Genomic DNA, 15,380 nt, shown 5'->3' on the forward strand with positions numbered 1-15,380 from the left:
TAGAGAACCCTCCCCGAGGGAACAATTGGAGCCAGTTCAGAGTAATCAAATATGTATATTTGACTTTGATGCGGTTTGATTTTATGGGTTTTCTCATTGGTGTATAAGATTGATTTAAACAAATAAGACCCCTAACGCAACTTTATTGTTATTATGTGATGCAAGTGAGGACGTCTCGTTTGCGCCTGTAGCTAACCAGGCACAGACGAGACATGGACGCGGGCCGACAAAGTGTTACGAATTTAAAAAATTACGTAAGCATGGAAAAGTTTTGTTGAAGATAAATCCTGGAGAAACAGCACCATGTTGCGAGAATGCAAACATGTTTACAACACGTTTAAGTTAGATCATTAAACATCATTGCAACATGAGCTACCCTAGATGGAGTGATGTACCCCATGCGCATAAGGATGAACTAATCGATCGTGCTCGGGTAAGACTTTCTTACTTTGATCCAAATCATTAAAAATGTAAACTATATATAATAATTCACGACTGATCACCTTGAGTTTTAATGGGCTATGCAGGGTGATTTTGAATTAGATTGGGACTTAAAGAATCATCGATTAGATGTGACTAAACAGCTTCGTAAGCACTTTAATGCCTTCCACCACCAACTGCATAAGATATATATGTCATATGGCAACCATGACAAGGCATTGGCAACTGGGGCTAGTTTGGTCAGCCCCCTCGTCTGGTTTAAGCTCTGCGAACGATGGGGAAGCAAGGCCTTCCAGGTATGCATTATGTGTGTTCAATCCAAATGCAGAGAAGTTGGGTAATAACTCCCCTAACCTGATTGGATATTTAATGTCCTCTGTGTACTATAGTTTTCTCATTGATGGTTTTTAATGGTAGAAAATATCAAGTAAAAACTGAGAGAATAGAAAGATGCTGCAAATTAACCACACAACAGGTCACAAATCCTTTGTGAGGATGCTAGAACAGAAGGTATAAGGTTTAAAGTAAATTATTCCCCACACAACACATTTCCCATTTGTAAGCTCATATCATGGCAACCACACACTCACATAATGTTAAGTATAAGAGGTGGATTTTCTTGAAGGGGTATGCTATATCATCATGTTTAATCTGATATTTGATTGGTAAATCTTGTATAGCATTTGAATGGTTAGTCAGGTTTATTAGTTATAAAAGTATCCATGCCATATGTAATAAATTTGTTATCTAATGCTTGATTTACATGCACACATGTAGCGTGCTGAAAATGCAAATTTGGTGGACTTCTACAAGGAAACCCATTGGTCCAAGAAGAAAGATAAATTTGTGACACCTGCCACTGAAGACATTTATGTGAGTATATTCTAGCATAAGAGTTATTTCGAGTATGCAATGATGGTTCTATTTATCAGATTGAATCTTAAGAATTGATCATTAGGACGTAAAAGTCCATAATATGTGGGTTAATGTCCTATTGCAGAAGGATATGGTAGGAAAGCTAGATACTCTTGAACCAGATAAACGAACTGACGAAGCAGCAACGGGTGTCTTCAGAGAGGTACTTGGGCATCGATCGGGTTATGCAAGAGGATTGGAAGAGATGGTTATCCCGGAGTCTACGTGACAACTCTCATTGGCACGAGAGAGAGAGAGAGAGAGAGAGAGAAAGAGAGAGTATATAGCTTTGATTGAAAAACATAAGAAAGATGCTGACGCTTCCAAGAGTGAGATGGAGTCAATGAAGGCAAACATGGAGGTTATGATGGAGAGACAAAATGAAACCGATAGGATGTTGAGGGCCATCTTCGCTGCGTGTCCGTCCCTCATTGAGTCTCTTGGACAGACTCAGTGAGGACATTTTTGTGGGAAAAAATGGGAAGGTTTTTTTGTGGTATTTTTGGGTGCATTTTTGGACTAAGATGGTGGATTGGCAAGATATATATATATATATATATATATATATATATATCCAATGGGAGGTTATATCTATGAGTTTTGTAGGAGCAAGCTAGGTTTTAAAAACCAGATGTTTTGGCCCATGATATATCCTTAAATAGGTATGTAATATGTACAAACTTTATGAGATGATGTTAGGCCTCACTGAACATGAGTCAAACATGTAAGTATCTACACCACCGCCTTCATTGTACATATCGATTGGGTGTAGTGACATGCTTACCAATATTTGGTTGCTTGTTGTGGAGGCTAATTCATACCATGTATGTTACAATCATGAATGGGAGGGGTCGGATATGGCCAGAGTCTAATACTACTCCTGGAATTGGTTGTAATTTTCTGGTATTGTGCATGTTATGTCATCATGGTACGTGCTAGCTGTTTTTGTCTTATGCTTGACGCTCGGTGGACCCCAAGCCCAAATTCATAAGAGGCGAAACGAGCAGGTAACGCCTTCATTCCCCTATGCGAGCATATAACTAGTATGCACTTCTATCCAAATGATATGCTATTTATGTAATTTTTATACATGATATACAAGTACAACATGAGTTCTTATGCTCAAGTATAGATAGGCCTACTTTGGATCGTATTCGGCATGGGACTAAACACCATTGTGTTTCTTGTCCTTTCAATTGCAAGTTGGCCTTCGACACCGAGACAGGAGTATTAAATGTTATATATAATAATGCATGCCATCCCCCTTATTGTCAAATAAGAAAGCAACAATGGATGGTTTTTAAGAATATTATGTGAGCATATTTGAACATTATATATTAATGGGATAGAAAATAAAATATGTACCTCCAAGACAAAGTAAAAAATGTTTCTTCACTAAATCCCTAAAAATGAAAAATATTATAACAGATTTTTTTTTGGTATTTAAGGTTATGGGCAAAAAAACAAAAGCACTTATTTTCAAACATGTTATTATACGGTAATCAACATGAAAGACCAATGGTTTTCCTTTTGCATACAACTTTATCTAGAAAAAAGAAGCCATTATGGTGTGCTAGGGTAGAATATTGGGTAGTCATAGGTAAATTGTATGCAAATATTTGCTAGCCTTGATATTGGAGTATATTCTACGAGTGCTTGCATGATGATCTGTAGTCCTATATAATTATAGGAGAGTCACTATCTCTCTCTCTCTCTCTCTCTCTCTCTCTCTCTCTCTCTCATAATTATAAGTACAGTAAACTGGGGTGGGATTGAAAAAGCAAGATGTTATATGCAAGCTCTTTTTGTCCATATAAGTTGATTAATTTACTGCATGTGGAGGGTTTTTGATGTTCAGATAATGTACCTGAGGAGCGCGCAAAGCTGATGTAGCAGACCAGGCTGGGAGTTGTCAAGGAAAGGTGGTGGGGTGATGAGGAACTTGTTCTTTAACTTTGGAGCACTTGATTGGAGTTGACATTTGTGTTGTGTTGTCCGTGTGGTTCTCTATTTTATTTATGAGCTTTTAAGTTGCTATATGGGTAAGTGTTTCTGCTGAAAATGTCTAAACCAAGGAACCCGACAAACTAGATACCAAAGCTAGGCTATCTTTGCTGAATTTGCCATGGCATGAGCTCATATGAAGTTGGCTAGAGGGTCTCTTGCAGGGTAAGCCATGAAGGAGTTATGTCAATTTAGTTATAAGTAAGTGCATATCTAAAAATATATGTTTACTTTGTAAGATGCTAATTTTAGTTATAAATTAGCATTGTTTATGCTAATAATTAATTGATGTAGGTTACAATGATGTGGCAGGCTTTTACATGCAGTGGTAGCGTTTTTAAGTTGATGTAGCAGCAGGCTGGTCTATTCAAGAACCCCGGCCAAGTATTTTTCAACCCAATGTATATAAGCTGCTTGTTAATTAACTGAATTTCTGTGAAATTTTTTATGTTGCTACAAGTTTACTAGGGGTTAACTAAGTTTAAAGTAAAGACATGAATACCTACATATAGTTCCATTTTAATACCTTTGTTAATTAGATTAACAATATATATATAGTAAATATATACCCTACTGATTTGAAAAATAATGATAATTAATCAACACTATCGATAGAGATAATTTACTCACGAAAAAGAAATCGTGATATAATTATTGGAGTTTAGTTATTAGAGTTATTGAGGTACATATGAAATGTTCACATTTAACTATTAGCTAGTTAGCTAGAATTCATCGGTTCATGTACATGATTTCTTTTCCTCTCTTGGTTTACAATGAAAAAAAAAGGTTTTAAATAAAATGGAAATAGAAAATTTCTACTATTGTTCATCGGCCCCTTTATTTGATGATGAATTGTCACTTTGGAGATTTTTACCTTGGATATTTCTTTTGCGCAGCGAATGTAGAAAGCTGGAAATAGTATACTTGATAACCCTGTTCATTGAAGGTGAATCTTTGCCGCTCAATCACCAGGTCATCGCAAATCAACTATCAATGTGTGAAGTTGCGGATGAACTCCACCCATCATTTGTTTTCATATTTGTTTTAACCAGTACATTTGTATTGTGGATGTTTGATCTATACTTTAAAGCTTGTAAAAGACATTAGCTACTCCCAAACATGTAGTACTTAATTGCCTTCCATTAATGCACCATATGCTAGTGTATAGGACAGATGTAGTACTGATATATTGGCATGGATGGAAAATGTAGAATTTGTATATATATATATATATATATATATATATATATATATATATGCGTTTATGATTAATTACAAGTATTGGAAAGTACTATTTGGTAATATTTGGAATGAGTTGGAGCAAGAAATTAGGTACTCACGGAAAAATGGTGCATTTTGTATACTGGATTGGTACGGGGTTGAAAATGACATTTGCAGCGATTTCCACTCGCCGAGAATAAGCATTGCCATACAGAAACTTGTTTTTGCAGCGATCTAATTTGGACATCAAAAACTAAATATTCCGAAAATCGTTTTGCTACGAAAAATATCGCCACAAATAATGAATATTGCGTCGAATTATGTTTCGCCGCAAAAGGAAAATGCCATTGTCCCAAGATCGACAAACTTGAAAATGTTGCCAAAACTCAATTACGACAAATAAAAGCGCTGCAAATTCAAAGTGCGGCAATTTTTATCGATAGGAAAAATAATTATTACAGCGATTTTTTAGAACGCTGGAAATAAACACCGATATTTGCGGCGATTTTTGGTGTATTAGCGACGAAATAAAACGCTCCAAATACTCTTTCGCATCACTATGAAGCAGAAGTCCCAAAGATATTTGCGGTGTATTTGTGGAATAATTGCAGTGAAAAAAATTGATGCCAATAAAAAATTTTTGCAACGATTTTTTATTTTCGCTGGCATAAATTTTAAATGAGTCATCAATTGCGACGAAGCGCCGGCGCAGCATAAATCGCTGCAAAGGGTATCTGCCGCGATATATGGGGTTATTTGCGGTGAATTTGAGTGCGGCAAATTGCCATTTTTCTTAAAGTGAATTGCAATAGAAACGATTTTTTAAGCTACATTGTAGTTCAAAAGTGAAAAATGAATTATCAGGCCCAGTATAACAACATTCCTGGAAATGGGAAGCCAGAGGAAATTTGAGAATTAACTTAAAAGTAGAATAAAATAACACAAAACCCTCAAAATTGGACCTTGACATGGGCAACCTTAGAAGAAAAAAGGGAGAAAAACAAGAAGATACACATGGGAGAAGGAAAGCAGGCAATTATATTGAAAGCACACGTTGTTGATCATCACGACTCTTCAAGACAACTCGGCAAAATCATGCAGCAATAAAGAAATTGAACCCCACCAAAGTAATAGTAGCTGGTACTTGCTGTCAAGTCCCTTTCGTTGCAAAGAATGCAAACACAGCAACTCCAATGGATAACAACATTTCATACTTGCTGAGGCGCACTGCACTAGACGCGTCTACTTTAGCAGCAGCAGTAGTTCCCCCAGATGGACTGTCAGCGGCTGTCCCCGTGGTATTCGAATTGGACAATGTTGGTGCAGGGGCTGCTGCTACTTTAGGCTTAGGAACAAAAATGTCTAGTGGAAGAAGTACTTTGTCCACTTGATATATGGCAAGCTGATTATCCAAATATATTGTACCACCCAAAGTGGTATTTACGAGGCCAGTTGAGATGTTCACTTGATTGCCAGCAGTAGTTACGTTTAGTGGGAATTCCCCAGCACTGGTATCTCCGGCTTCTGTTGGCACCGGATTGCTCAGAGTCTGGAAGTTTGACAGAGACACCAAGTTGTTCAAAATGTGAAATTGTATTAGTTGAGTCTTTTGTAAGTCGGACAAAGAGTTTATAGTGCCCGGTTTGAGACTGGAAAATGCGGCATCCGTAGGAGCAAAGATGGTAAACGCATTGTTTGAATTGTTGAGCTGATCGAATAGTTGTGCAGCCACTCCAGTGTTCTTTAAGAGACGGACAAAGACCGAGTAGCCATGGGCTTTCGTTAAGATTTTGACGATGTCAGTAGGACCCTTTTGTACTGGGACCAGAGAGGATTGGACTGGAGCTGGGGCTAAGCCCTTGGCAGGCTGGACTGGGGGTGTTGCAGCCGGGGATGGGGGCTTGGCTGGTGCAATGGCGGGTGGGGCTGGAGCTGTGGCAGGCTGGGCTAAAGTTGTGATACCTTGGAAGAGAAAAACAAGTAGAATAATTGAGTAAGAAAAGAGAGCCTGTTTGGCCATCTTTGTAGTTCCTGTTGTGTGGAAAGCTGCGTTTAATTTCCTTGAGAAATATTCAAATGCAAGAGTGGTGCTTGCTGTAGTGGTTGAAGAGTGTGGTAGGGAGGATATGGCTTTTATTGAGGCCGGAAGAGAGTGAAGTTAGGTGAACGGCTAAAACTCTAGTTGCAAGTCCTTAGCTGTTTGCAGCTTTCCTGTCCTGGAAAGGTGGAGGAATGTGTGCACAGAGCAGTGAAAGATTTTGTTGTTTTAGCAACTAGTTTGCTTGGGAAAGTAGGAAAAGGAGATGAGATCTCAAATGTGTAGGCAGGAAAATAAAAGGTCTATATCATTGCTTTCAGTAGTACTACTTAGGACCGTTTGGATAGTAAGATAAGATGAGATAATTTTAAATAAAAATTGAATAAAATATTATTAAAATATTATTTTTTACTACTATTATTATTTTAAAATTTAAAAAAATTGAATTATTTATTATATTTTATGTAAAAATTTGAAAAAATTATATAATGAAATAAGATGAAACCGGAATCTTATTCTTACTGGAGAAGTATTAGAAAAGAAAACGGACTTCGATCTAAATTAATCCAAGTTCTTATGATCGCATGTTGCTGGTTCATGTAATTAACAAGAGTAGAAGTCACATCTCATGAATGTGCACTTACTTGAAATGGATTCCTTCGAGTGATTTTTTAGCTCCAGTAGTACTGGGATTCTGAAAGGATGCAGAAAACGACTCTCTAATGATCATTATAATTAGGTTCACCTCATAATTGAACTGCGAATCCAAGTTTTAAACTTGATTTTATTAATGTGACAGCTCTTAAGTTTTTAGAAAAGCCTAAAAATTTTAAAAACTAAGAAAAAACACATTCAGAAAAAATTTAAAAATATAAACATTATGAAAAAAAATTATTATTAAAATAATTCGACCAAAAAATAGTTAAATTTTTTTATATATGAAGCTTTCCTCTGTTTTGATTTTTTAAATGTTTTATTGAATAAGTTAATAACTTTTTTTAATTAATTTATATTATTTGTGTTTAAATATCTTATTGCTTTTTAATTAGGCATAAGTTGGCATTGTGCCATATACACTACAAGAAAATTGGTTTAGACGAGATATTAATTAGTACGCCACATGGCAATAATAATTCTTGAAAATTCTCAAAAGTTCTCAAAGATTCTTAAAACTTCTCTAATGAAACATAACGTTCGACCTTGTTGAACTTTTAATCATCTTGTTTTCGGAGAGCTGGTGAGTTCAATATTGGTATGATATTTAGTTTTATTTTTTTATTTTTTTATTTTTTGTCTATGGGGTATAATAGTTAGTGAATCCTTGGTGTTGCTATTTTTCTAGTAAAATATTGGATGAGGTTCGTTCGATAGAGAAAGCTACAAAAAATATCAAAATCCCAAAGTTACAAAGATATAAAGATCGTCCATCAAGTAGGTCACATGAAAAAAATAAATAAATAAAAAATAATCAAGATCATTTGGATCAATTGGCAACACCTTAGTTTTTTTTTTCTTAAAAAAAAAAAAAAAAAGAGAGGACGGTACCCCAAGTTTATTGATTACTCTCACTTATGGCAAAAGAAAACCGTGGTTACAATACCCGATACCTGAGAATTACAAATATATAAAAAAAAAACCCCAACCCAAGCATAAAAAATTACATTGCAAAGACATAACAAACCTAAACAGCCTGCAACCTGCAAAACAAGACCAATGAAACACCAAAAAATACACTGCAAAGACATAAAAACCTGAACAACTTGCAAAACAAAATTAGTACGCAAAAACATTCAAATGAAACCAAAAGAACGTCAAGCATGTGAAAAAGGCTAGAGACGACCCAGTTTATTGAGCAGAATGATACCCTTCAAAAGGCGTGCCGCTCATCCTCATAACAAATATTATGCCCCTCTTCACCCTAACGGGCCAAAAGCTCTGCAGCTTGATTATCCTCATGAAATTGATGTAGAACTAGAACATTAAGCCCCACAAAATCTTTTAGCATTTTCTCTCAAAACTCTCATAAATACCAAACAATGCACTTTCCGCTGCAGAGCCAATTCACGACCAACTTGGAGTCACTCTCAATAATAATGTTAACCAAGTTAAGCTTTTTACAAAGAGCAATACCTTCTCTAACTGCCTTGACTTCTACTTCATTATTGGTGCCAATCCCAAAGCAAGTCGATAAAGCTCCCTTAACTCTCCCCGTCTCATCCCAAATGACACCACCTCCACCACTATTCCCCAGGTTACCACGATAACTACCATCACAGTTTAACTTAAACCACCCTCAGGTGGGCTCTGCCAGGCCACCAGCTTATGCCTCCTAACTGAAACTGGCACTACCTTCAGGTCAAGAGACGATAGAAATGGCTCCTTAGCAAGAGACAAAGTCCCTGTCTTGCTTATGCCTCCCGCCAGCCTATGAAGCCAGAACTTAACAGCAACCCACACATTTTGGGCACTTCGAGGTTTTCCTTTCATCCTAGCCTTACACCTGCTATGCCAAAGTTTCCATGTAATCAGACATGACACCAAACTAATCAAAAACCCTTTAATCGACGATTTTTTAGCACAAGCAAACAAAGACGAAACACGAGCCCACCAAGTAACAGTCTGCATACAAGAAACTCCGAAAGCTATATTAGCAATCTCCCAAACTTGTCTGCCTAGATCCCCAGAGCAAAGCACATGATCTAAAGTTTCACATTGTTTTCTCTTGCAGCAGTCATTACTAGAAGCTAAAGCAATCCCCCTGTTTTGCACTCAAGTACAAACATAAATCTTCTTAGGAATACTATTATGCCATATCCAATCCATCCAAGGAACCAACTCACCCTTAACCCGAATTATCTCCCAAGCACTAGAAGAAGAAAAATTACCATCAGTATTAGGCTTCCAAATAAAGATATTCTCCCCCTCCTTACCAGCCACAATATTGGAAGCAATGATAGCAGCCATGTTCTCCCCAACCAAATCGACTGGAAAATCAAAATCCCAATTATTATTCAGCCAACAATCCTGAATTTTAAGATCCTGATTATGGACAATATCCACCATATCTGAGAGAGGCTCGAAAGCTACCTAGCGATCATACCAGAAAGAAGAATTTTCGCCTCGAACCAACACTTTACCATTATCACAAACCTCGGGTAAGATAGAAATCATAGCCCTCCAGAAGTTTGATCCCTTTGGACTAGCGGTAGACACATGTTTCCTCCTAATATACTTCTCACAAAAAAAGGACGACCATAAATTGTCCAACGAAAGGAGTTGCCAAGCCATTTTCATATGAAGCGACCTCTTTTAAATCTCTAATGCCCAAGCCTCCCTCACTAGTGGGTTTGCAAATCTTACTCCAAGCTCTCCATGTAGATCTAGGCAAACTATCAACATTATCCCAAAAGAAAGTCGACAAAATAGAATTAATTTTCTGAATAGTAACCAACGAACATTCATCATAGCGAGAATATGGATCGCCATAGAGGATAAAACATGACGTAATAAAATAAGACGCCCCCCTTGCGAGAGTAAGTTGAACTTCCAACCAGCCACTTTCTTCCGAATTTCTTCCACAAGAAGTTCAAGAATGCGAGCCGTAAATCTACCAGAAACCAACGGAACCCCCAAATAAGATAAAGGGAACTGACCAACCTTAAAACCTGTAGCTCTCACCAGGCTACGCACCCTCGAAACATTAATTTTCTTCGAAGGAAAGAAAGTTGATTTTTCTTTGCTCATAACTTGACCAAACCAATGCTCATAAGTGCCCAAAGTGTCCATAAGCCTTTTCACCAAACTCTTACTGCCATTGATAAAGACTAAAAGGTCATCAGCATATAATAAGTGAGAAATAAGAGGAGCACCCGTAGGATGGTAAAAACTTTTAATACGACCCTCATCGAAAGTTTTCAGCAAAAGCCTAGTCAACACCTCCTCCATTAAGGAGACAAAGGATCTCCCTGATGCAAACTAGAAGAAGGTTTGAAAAAACCTTTATAAGTCTCATGCATCATCACCGAAAACCAAGGTGACTGGCTACACTCCCCCACCAATCTGCAAAAATTAGCAGAGAAACCAAAACACTCCAAAACCCTTTAAAGGAATGCCCAATCCACCCAATCATAGGCCTCAGCCATATCAATTTTCACCATAATATTTCCCCCACAAGTCTTCCTGTGGAGAGAATGAACCATTTCTTGGGCGAGGGTAATATTTTAAAAAATGCTCCTTCAAGGTACAAATGCACCATGTTCAATAGAAATCAAATTAGGAAGAAGCCGCGTCAACCGTTTGACTATGATCTTGGAGAAAATTTTATAAGCCACCAAACAGAGACTAATCGAACGGAATTTATCAAAACTAATACGATCCTGCACTTTAGGAATTAACACAATATAAGAGGAAGAAAAATGTAACACCCCGTATTTTAGTGTATTTTTACTGAATGATTATTTTTATTTATTCAAAAATTTATTCTCTTATTTTAAAATTATTGGATTTTTAGTAAGGTTATTTTTATGATTTTTAGTTTACGAAAGTTATTTTTAAAGTGCTTTCTCTAAATTAATTATTGTTATGCGTTTAAATTTCTTCTCAAATTAAATTAACTTATTATTGGGTTTAATTATTTATTTTCATTTTAATCACTGCGTTTAAATTATTTTATTTCACTTACTATTTTAAAATCATTTTCGTTGAATCATTTTTGTGACCCAAGATGTGAGAATTGAACCTCATTTCTTTCCCCACATTTTCTCTTTCCTCTTTTCTTTTTCTTCTTTTCCTTTCTTTCTTTTTTTTTCTTTCATCCCTGGCTTCTCCCGCACGCGACCCCTCCTTTCTCTCTCGTGCATCGATCTCTCCTCCCCCAGCCCCGCCGCCGTGCGGGACACTGCCCACCCCTTCAGCTTCCCCACCGGCCGACGACCCCACCCCTCCATTTCCAGCTCCTCCATTGCCGCCGATAGCCCCCACGAGCAGCTTAAAGCCGCGGCACTCCTTGCGTCGCTGCGCCGCCGTCGCGCCACCACCAGCCACCATTTCTTCACAACTTCATCCTCCACTTCCTAGCAACCCAATGGACCCAACTCCAGCTCCGATCCGTCACCGGTGAAGCACAACCAACCCCATTTCCATTTTGGATATTTTTGCACTTCAACCACCCTTTGCATCGCCACCCACGGTCAACCACCACCACCACTAGCTTCACCGACATCCCTAAGCCCTACCCTATCAATCTTGGGTCTTTGTTTGCACCCGTTCAAAAGTGGGTATTTGAGACCCATGGCCACAGTGCATTTGGCACTGTTCTGCAGCTGCATTTCCAGTTCTTGCACCTCTGTGATCCTCCGAAAATTGCTATATAGCGCTGTAAGTATTTTTCCAAATATCTCTTGTGATTTAAATGTATTTTTGCACTAACTTATTTTACTGTGAATTGATTGGTTTAGCCGGACTGAGTGTAAGGAGTACGGGAGTTGGATGGATTGAAGAATGAAGTTGTTTGTGTGATTGGATTGTGTTGACATTTGTTGGTTGTTGGATATTGTTGTCGGGTCATGTTCATTGCATTTCCTCGCATGTTCATGTTTGTAACTGAAAACTGGGTTTTCACATGATTGCATGCATGTTCATGTGTTTATTTGAAAACGGGGTTTTCATGTGAGAAATGATTTGAGTATGCTTGAAATGTTTGGATTGACTATTTTGAGAAAAAGGAAAAGAGACTGAAGGGATGGTAGTAAGCAGGGATGGTGGTAGATTCTCGCCTGTGATTCCCGCCTACGGTGCACGCAGTAGGGATGGTGGTAAGCAGGGATGGTGGTTGTGTCCCGCCTGTGATTCCCGCCTACGGTGCATGCGGTAGGGATGGTGGTAAGCAGGGATGGTGGTTGTGTCCCGCCTGTGATTCTCGCCTACGGTGCATGCGGTAGGGATGGTGGTAAGTAGGGATTGTGGTATAGTCCCGCCTGTGATTCCCGCATACAGTGCTCTGATATGTATTCATTGTGTGGAAAGGAACTGTAGGGATGGTGGTAAGCAGGGAAGGTGGTAGAGTCCCGCATGTGATTCCCACCTATGGTGCACACGGTAGAGATGGTGGTAAGCAGGGATGGTGGTTGTGTCCCGCCTGTGATTCCCTCCTACGGTGCATGGGGTAGGGATAGTGGTAAGCAGGGATGGTGGTATAGTCCCGCTTATAAGTCCCGCCTACAGTGTCCGATAAATGGTTGGGTTTTGTGAAAATTATTTTCTAGGAAAATGTCAGATTTTATGTTTTGGCTAAAATGAGAATTTTAGCATGTATTGGAAAATAATCATTTTCAGGAAAAAATGAGATTTTGGGATCTGTCAGTTGGTTGCTTTAATGCGTTTTTATCTCGAGAGTTGTTTGGATTATTACTTACCTGCGGTACCATTTTATGATATCGCAGATTTTGATATAGATGAGGATGACAAGCCTTAGGCTTTGGCTCCGTTGGAAGAGTGATTTGGGATTGCTCTCATGTATCGAGCTTATTATCCTACTCGTTTATGTATTTATCTTTTGTAATATATTTGGGATGACTGTATAACTTTTTAAAGGTAAATTATTTTGGATAATTGTATTTAAATTTCTGGTACTTAGTTGACTTATTATATTATCCGCTGCGACTTTTGTTGTGCACTTTTGCATGTTGCACACACTTGGCCACATTTCATTGGGATGCGTGACCCAGGTTGTCATCATCCCGACGTTACGATTCTCGAGTCCCTATACGTGGGAGTCGGGGCGTCACAGGCGGTATTATACCTGGGCAAAGGTGCACCTTGAAAGAAATATGTTGCCGCCTCAACAATGTCAGCTTTAACAATATCCCAGCAGGCAATGAAAAAAATCGAGCTGAAATCATCAGGGCTAGGACAACAGTGTCTTGGAATGGAAATGAGAGCTTCTTTGATCTCTTCCTCCGAGGGAGCCTTACAAAGAGCATTATTATCTACCATCGAAATGCTACAACTCAACAAAGGTGTAAGATCTGCCTGATCCAATATTGGACTCTCAGTAAGAAACTCCCTGAAATACTCAATAGCACCCAGATGAACCTCTTCCGGATTCTCCAAAACACGACCAACATCTAGCTTCATTTGAGAGATTACAGTTTTGGATCTTTTTTGATTAATAACTGCATGATAGAACTTGCTATTTTGATCCCCTTCAAGTAACGATTTTTTCTTGGCAATTTGAGCCAACCTTGTTTCTTCTCTGCCCTCCCAGACTTCAAGCTCAATTTTGAGCACAAGATAATTCACTTCCACCTCTAAAGAGTAACCCGCCTGAAGTTGATGTTTCAAAGTTTCCACTCGTTCCTCCAGAGCCCGAATGTGAGAATCCACCCTTCCAAAAAGGGACTTATTCTAGGCCCGCAGAGCCATTTTTGTTTTCTTTAATTTTTCGGCAAGCTTACGAAGATCCCTCGAGCGCACTAGAGACATCCAAACCTCTCTCACACAAGACAAGAAATCTGCATGAGATACCAACATATTCTGGAATCTGAAAGAGTGTGGACCATTCAATTCCTCCATTCTCGCAAAATTAATCACCGTGGGGCAGTGGTCCGAAGTTTTCCTCACCAAATACTGATAATGGGCCAAAGGAAATTTAGAGTGGAACTTAGTGTTAATCAAAGCCCTATCCAGCTTTGCCCAGCTGCAGGACTGACCCTCATGTCCATTGCACCAAGACATGTGTTGTCCACTGCCAGAAAGGTCGACAATGCCACAAATATCCAAGCACCTATTAAATTCCTCCATGGAGGCCAAGGGTCTAGGATTTCCACCAATCCTTTCCTCATCCCTGCGAATAGCATTAAAATCCCCCACTACAAGCCAAGGCTTATCCACAACCTGCGTATCCTTGAAAACCCTCCAAAGATCCCAACGTTCAATTTGAATACATTTAGCATAGACAAAAATGAGAATTTTTTTATTATCCAGCATAACATGACCAAAGATCAATTGAGATGAACTACCTACCTCCTCAAAGGTGAGTGACTCCCTCCAAAACAACCAAAGCTTACCACCTTTAGCCTCATTACAACAAAACTTCGACAAGCCCATAAAACATCCCAGACTATGCATTTTATCTTCATGAGCAAAAGGCTCAGAGATGGCAACCATAGCAGCATTATGCTTTCGAACAAGACTCTTAAGCCTTCTTTTAGAACTCCTTAACCCTCTTATATTCCAAACTAAAAAGGTGTCAATCATGGATTAGTTTTTGAGGACGGGTGGGCACCCACAAGGATTTTCTCACAGGCATATTGGTGAAACTGCTCAACTTATTTGGGGTCACTTTATCATAATCGTAAGCCTTTTCTTTTGCCAAGTTCGACATCCTCTCATTCATGTTGCTTTGAGCCACACCTCTTTCCAGGTCCTCCTCCTCAACAGAGAGAGTTCCCAGATCTTGCTTCCCCTGAACCTCTCGAGTTCTGTCAAACCGACTAGGACTTTTGACCGGCTCCGGATCACATAAAATTTCTTCACAATCCTCTTCATCGGACATAGGCCCCATGTCTTCCTTTTCCTTTTTGTCCAACTTTTCAGATTGTAAAACTTGAGTCTCTCCAACCATCTCTACGGGGCCACAAGGTTCTGAGATCATCATTGGAACGTAAACATCCTCTTCAAACACTTCCCCCACTCCTCCCAAGACCACCAATCTGTCAATATTTGTTTCCCCATCATTGCTATCATCAACATTTATATTGAT

The 15,380-nt window shown here is 38.7% G+C and overlaps 1 protein-coding gene across 1 annotated transcript; it reads right to left on the reverse strand.

Moving 5' to 3' along the window:
* Positions 1 to 5,582: 5,582 nt before the first annotated feature.
* Positions 5,583 to 6,668, reverse strand: LOC108990093 (fasciclin-like arabinogalactan protein 12). Its single transcript, XM_018963942.2, has one exon. The coding sequence runs from the start codon at positions 6,599 to 6,601 to the stop codon at positions 5,732 to 5,734; it is 870 nt and encodes a 289-aa protein (XP_018819487.1). The 5' UTR covers positions 6,602 to 6,668; the 3' UTR covers positions 5,583 to 5,731.
* Between the last annotated feature and the right edge of the window lie 8,712 nt (positions 6,669 to 15,380).

Source organism: Juglans regia, chromosome 14 (genome assembly GCF_001411555.2).
Source record: "Juglans regia cultivar Chandler chromosome 14, Walnut 2.0, whole genome shotgun sequence".
Lineage (NCBI taxonomy): Eukaryota > Viridiplantae > Streptophyta > Magnoliopsida > Fagales > Juglandaceae > Juglans > Juglans regia.

Bases quoted from the DNA above. Each gene is read 5' to 3' on its own strand.
- LOC108990093 (XM_018963942.2), bottom strand. From the start codon at position 6,601: ATGGCCAAACAGGCTCTCTTTTCTTACTCAATTATTCTACTTGTTTTT.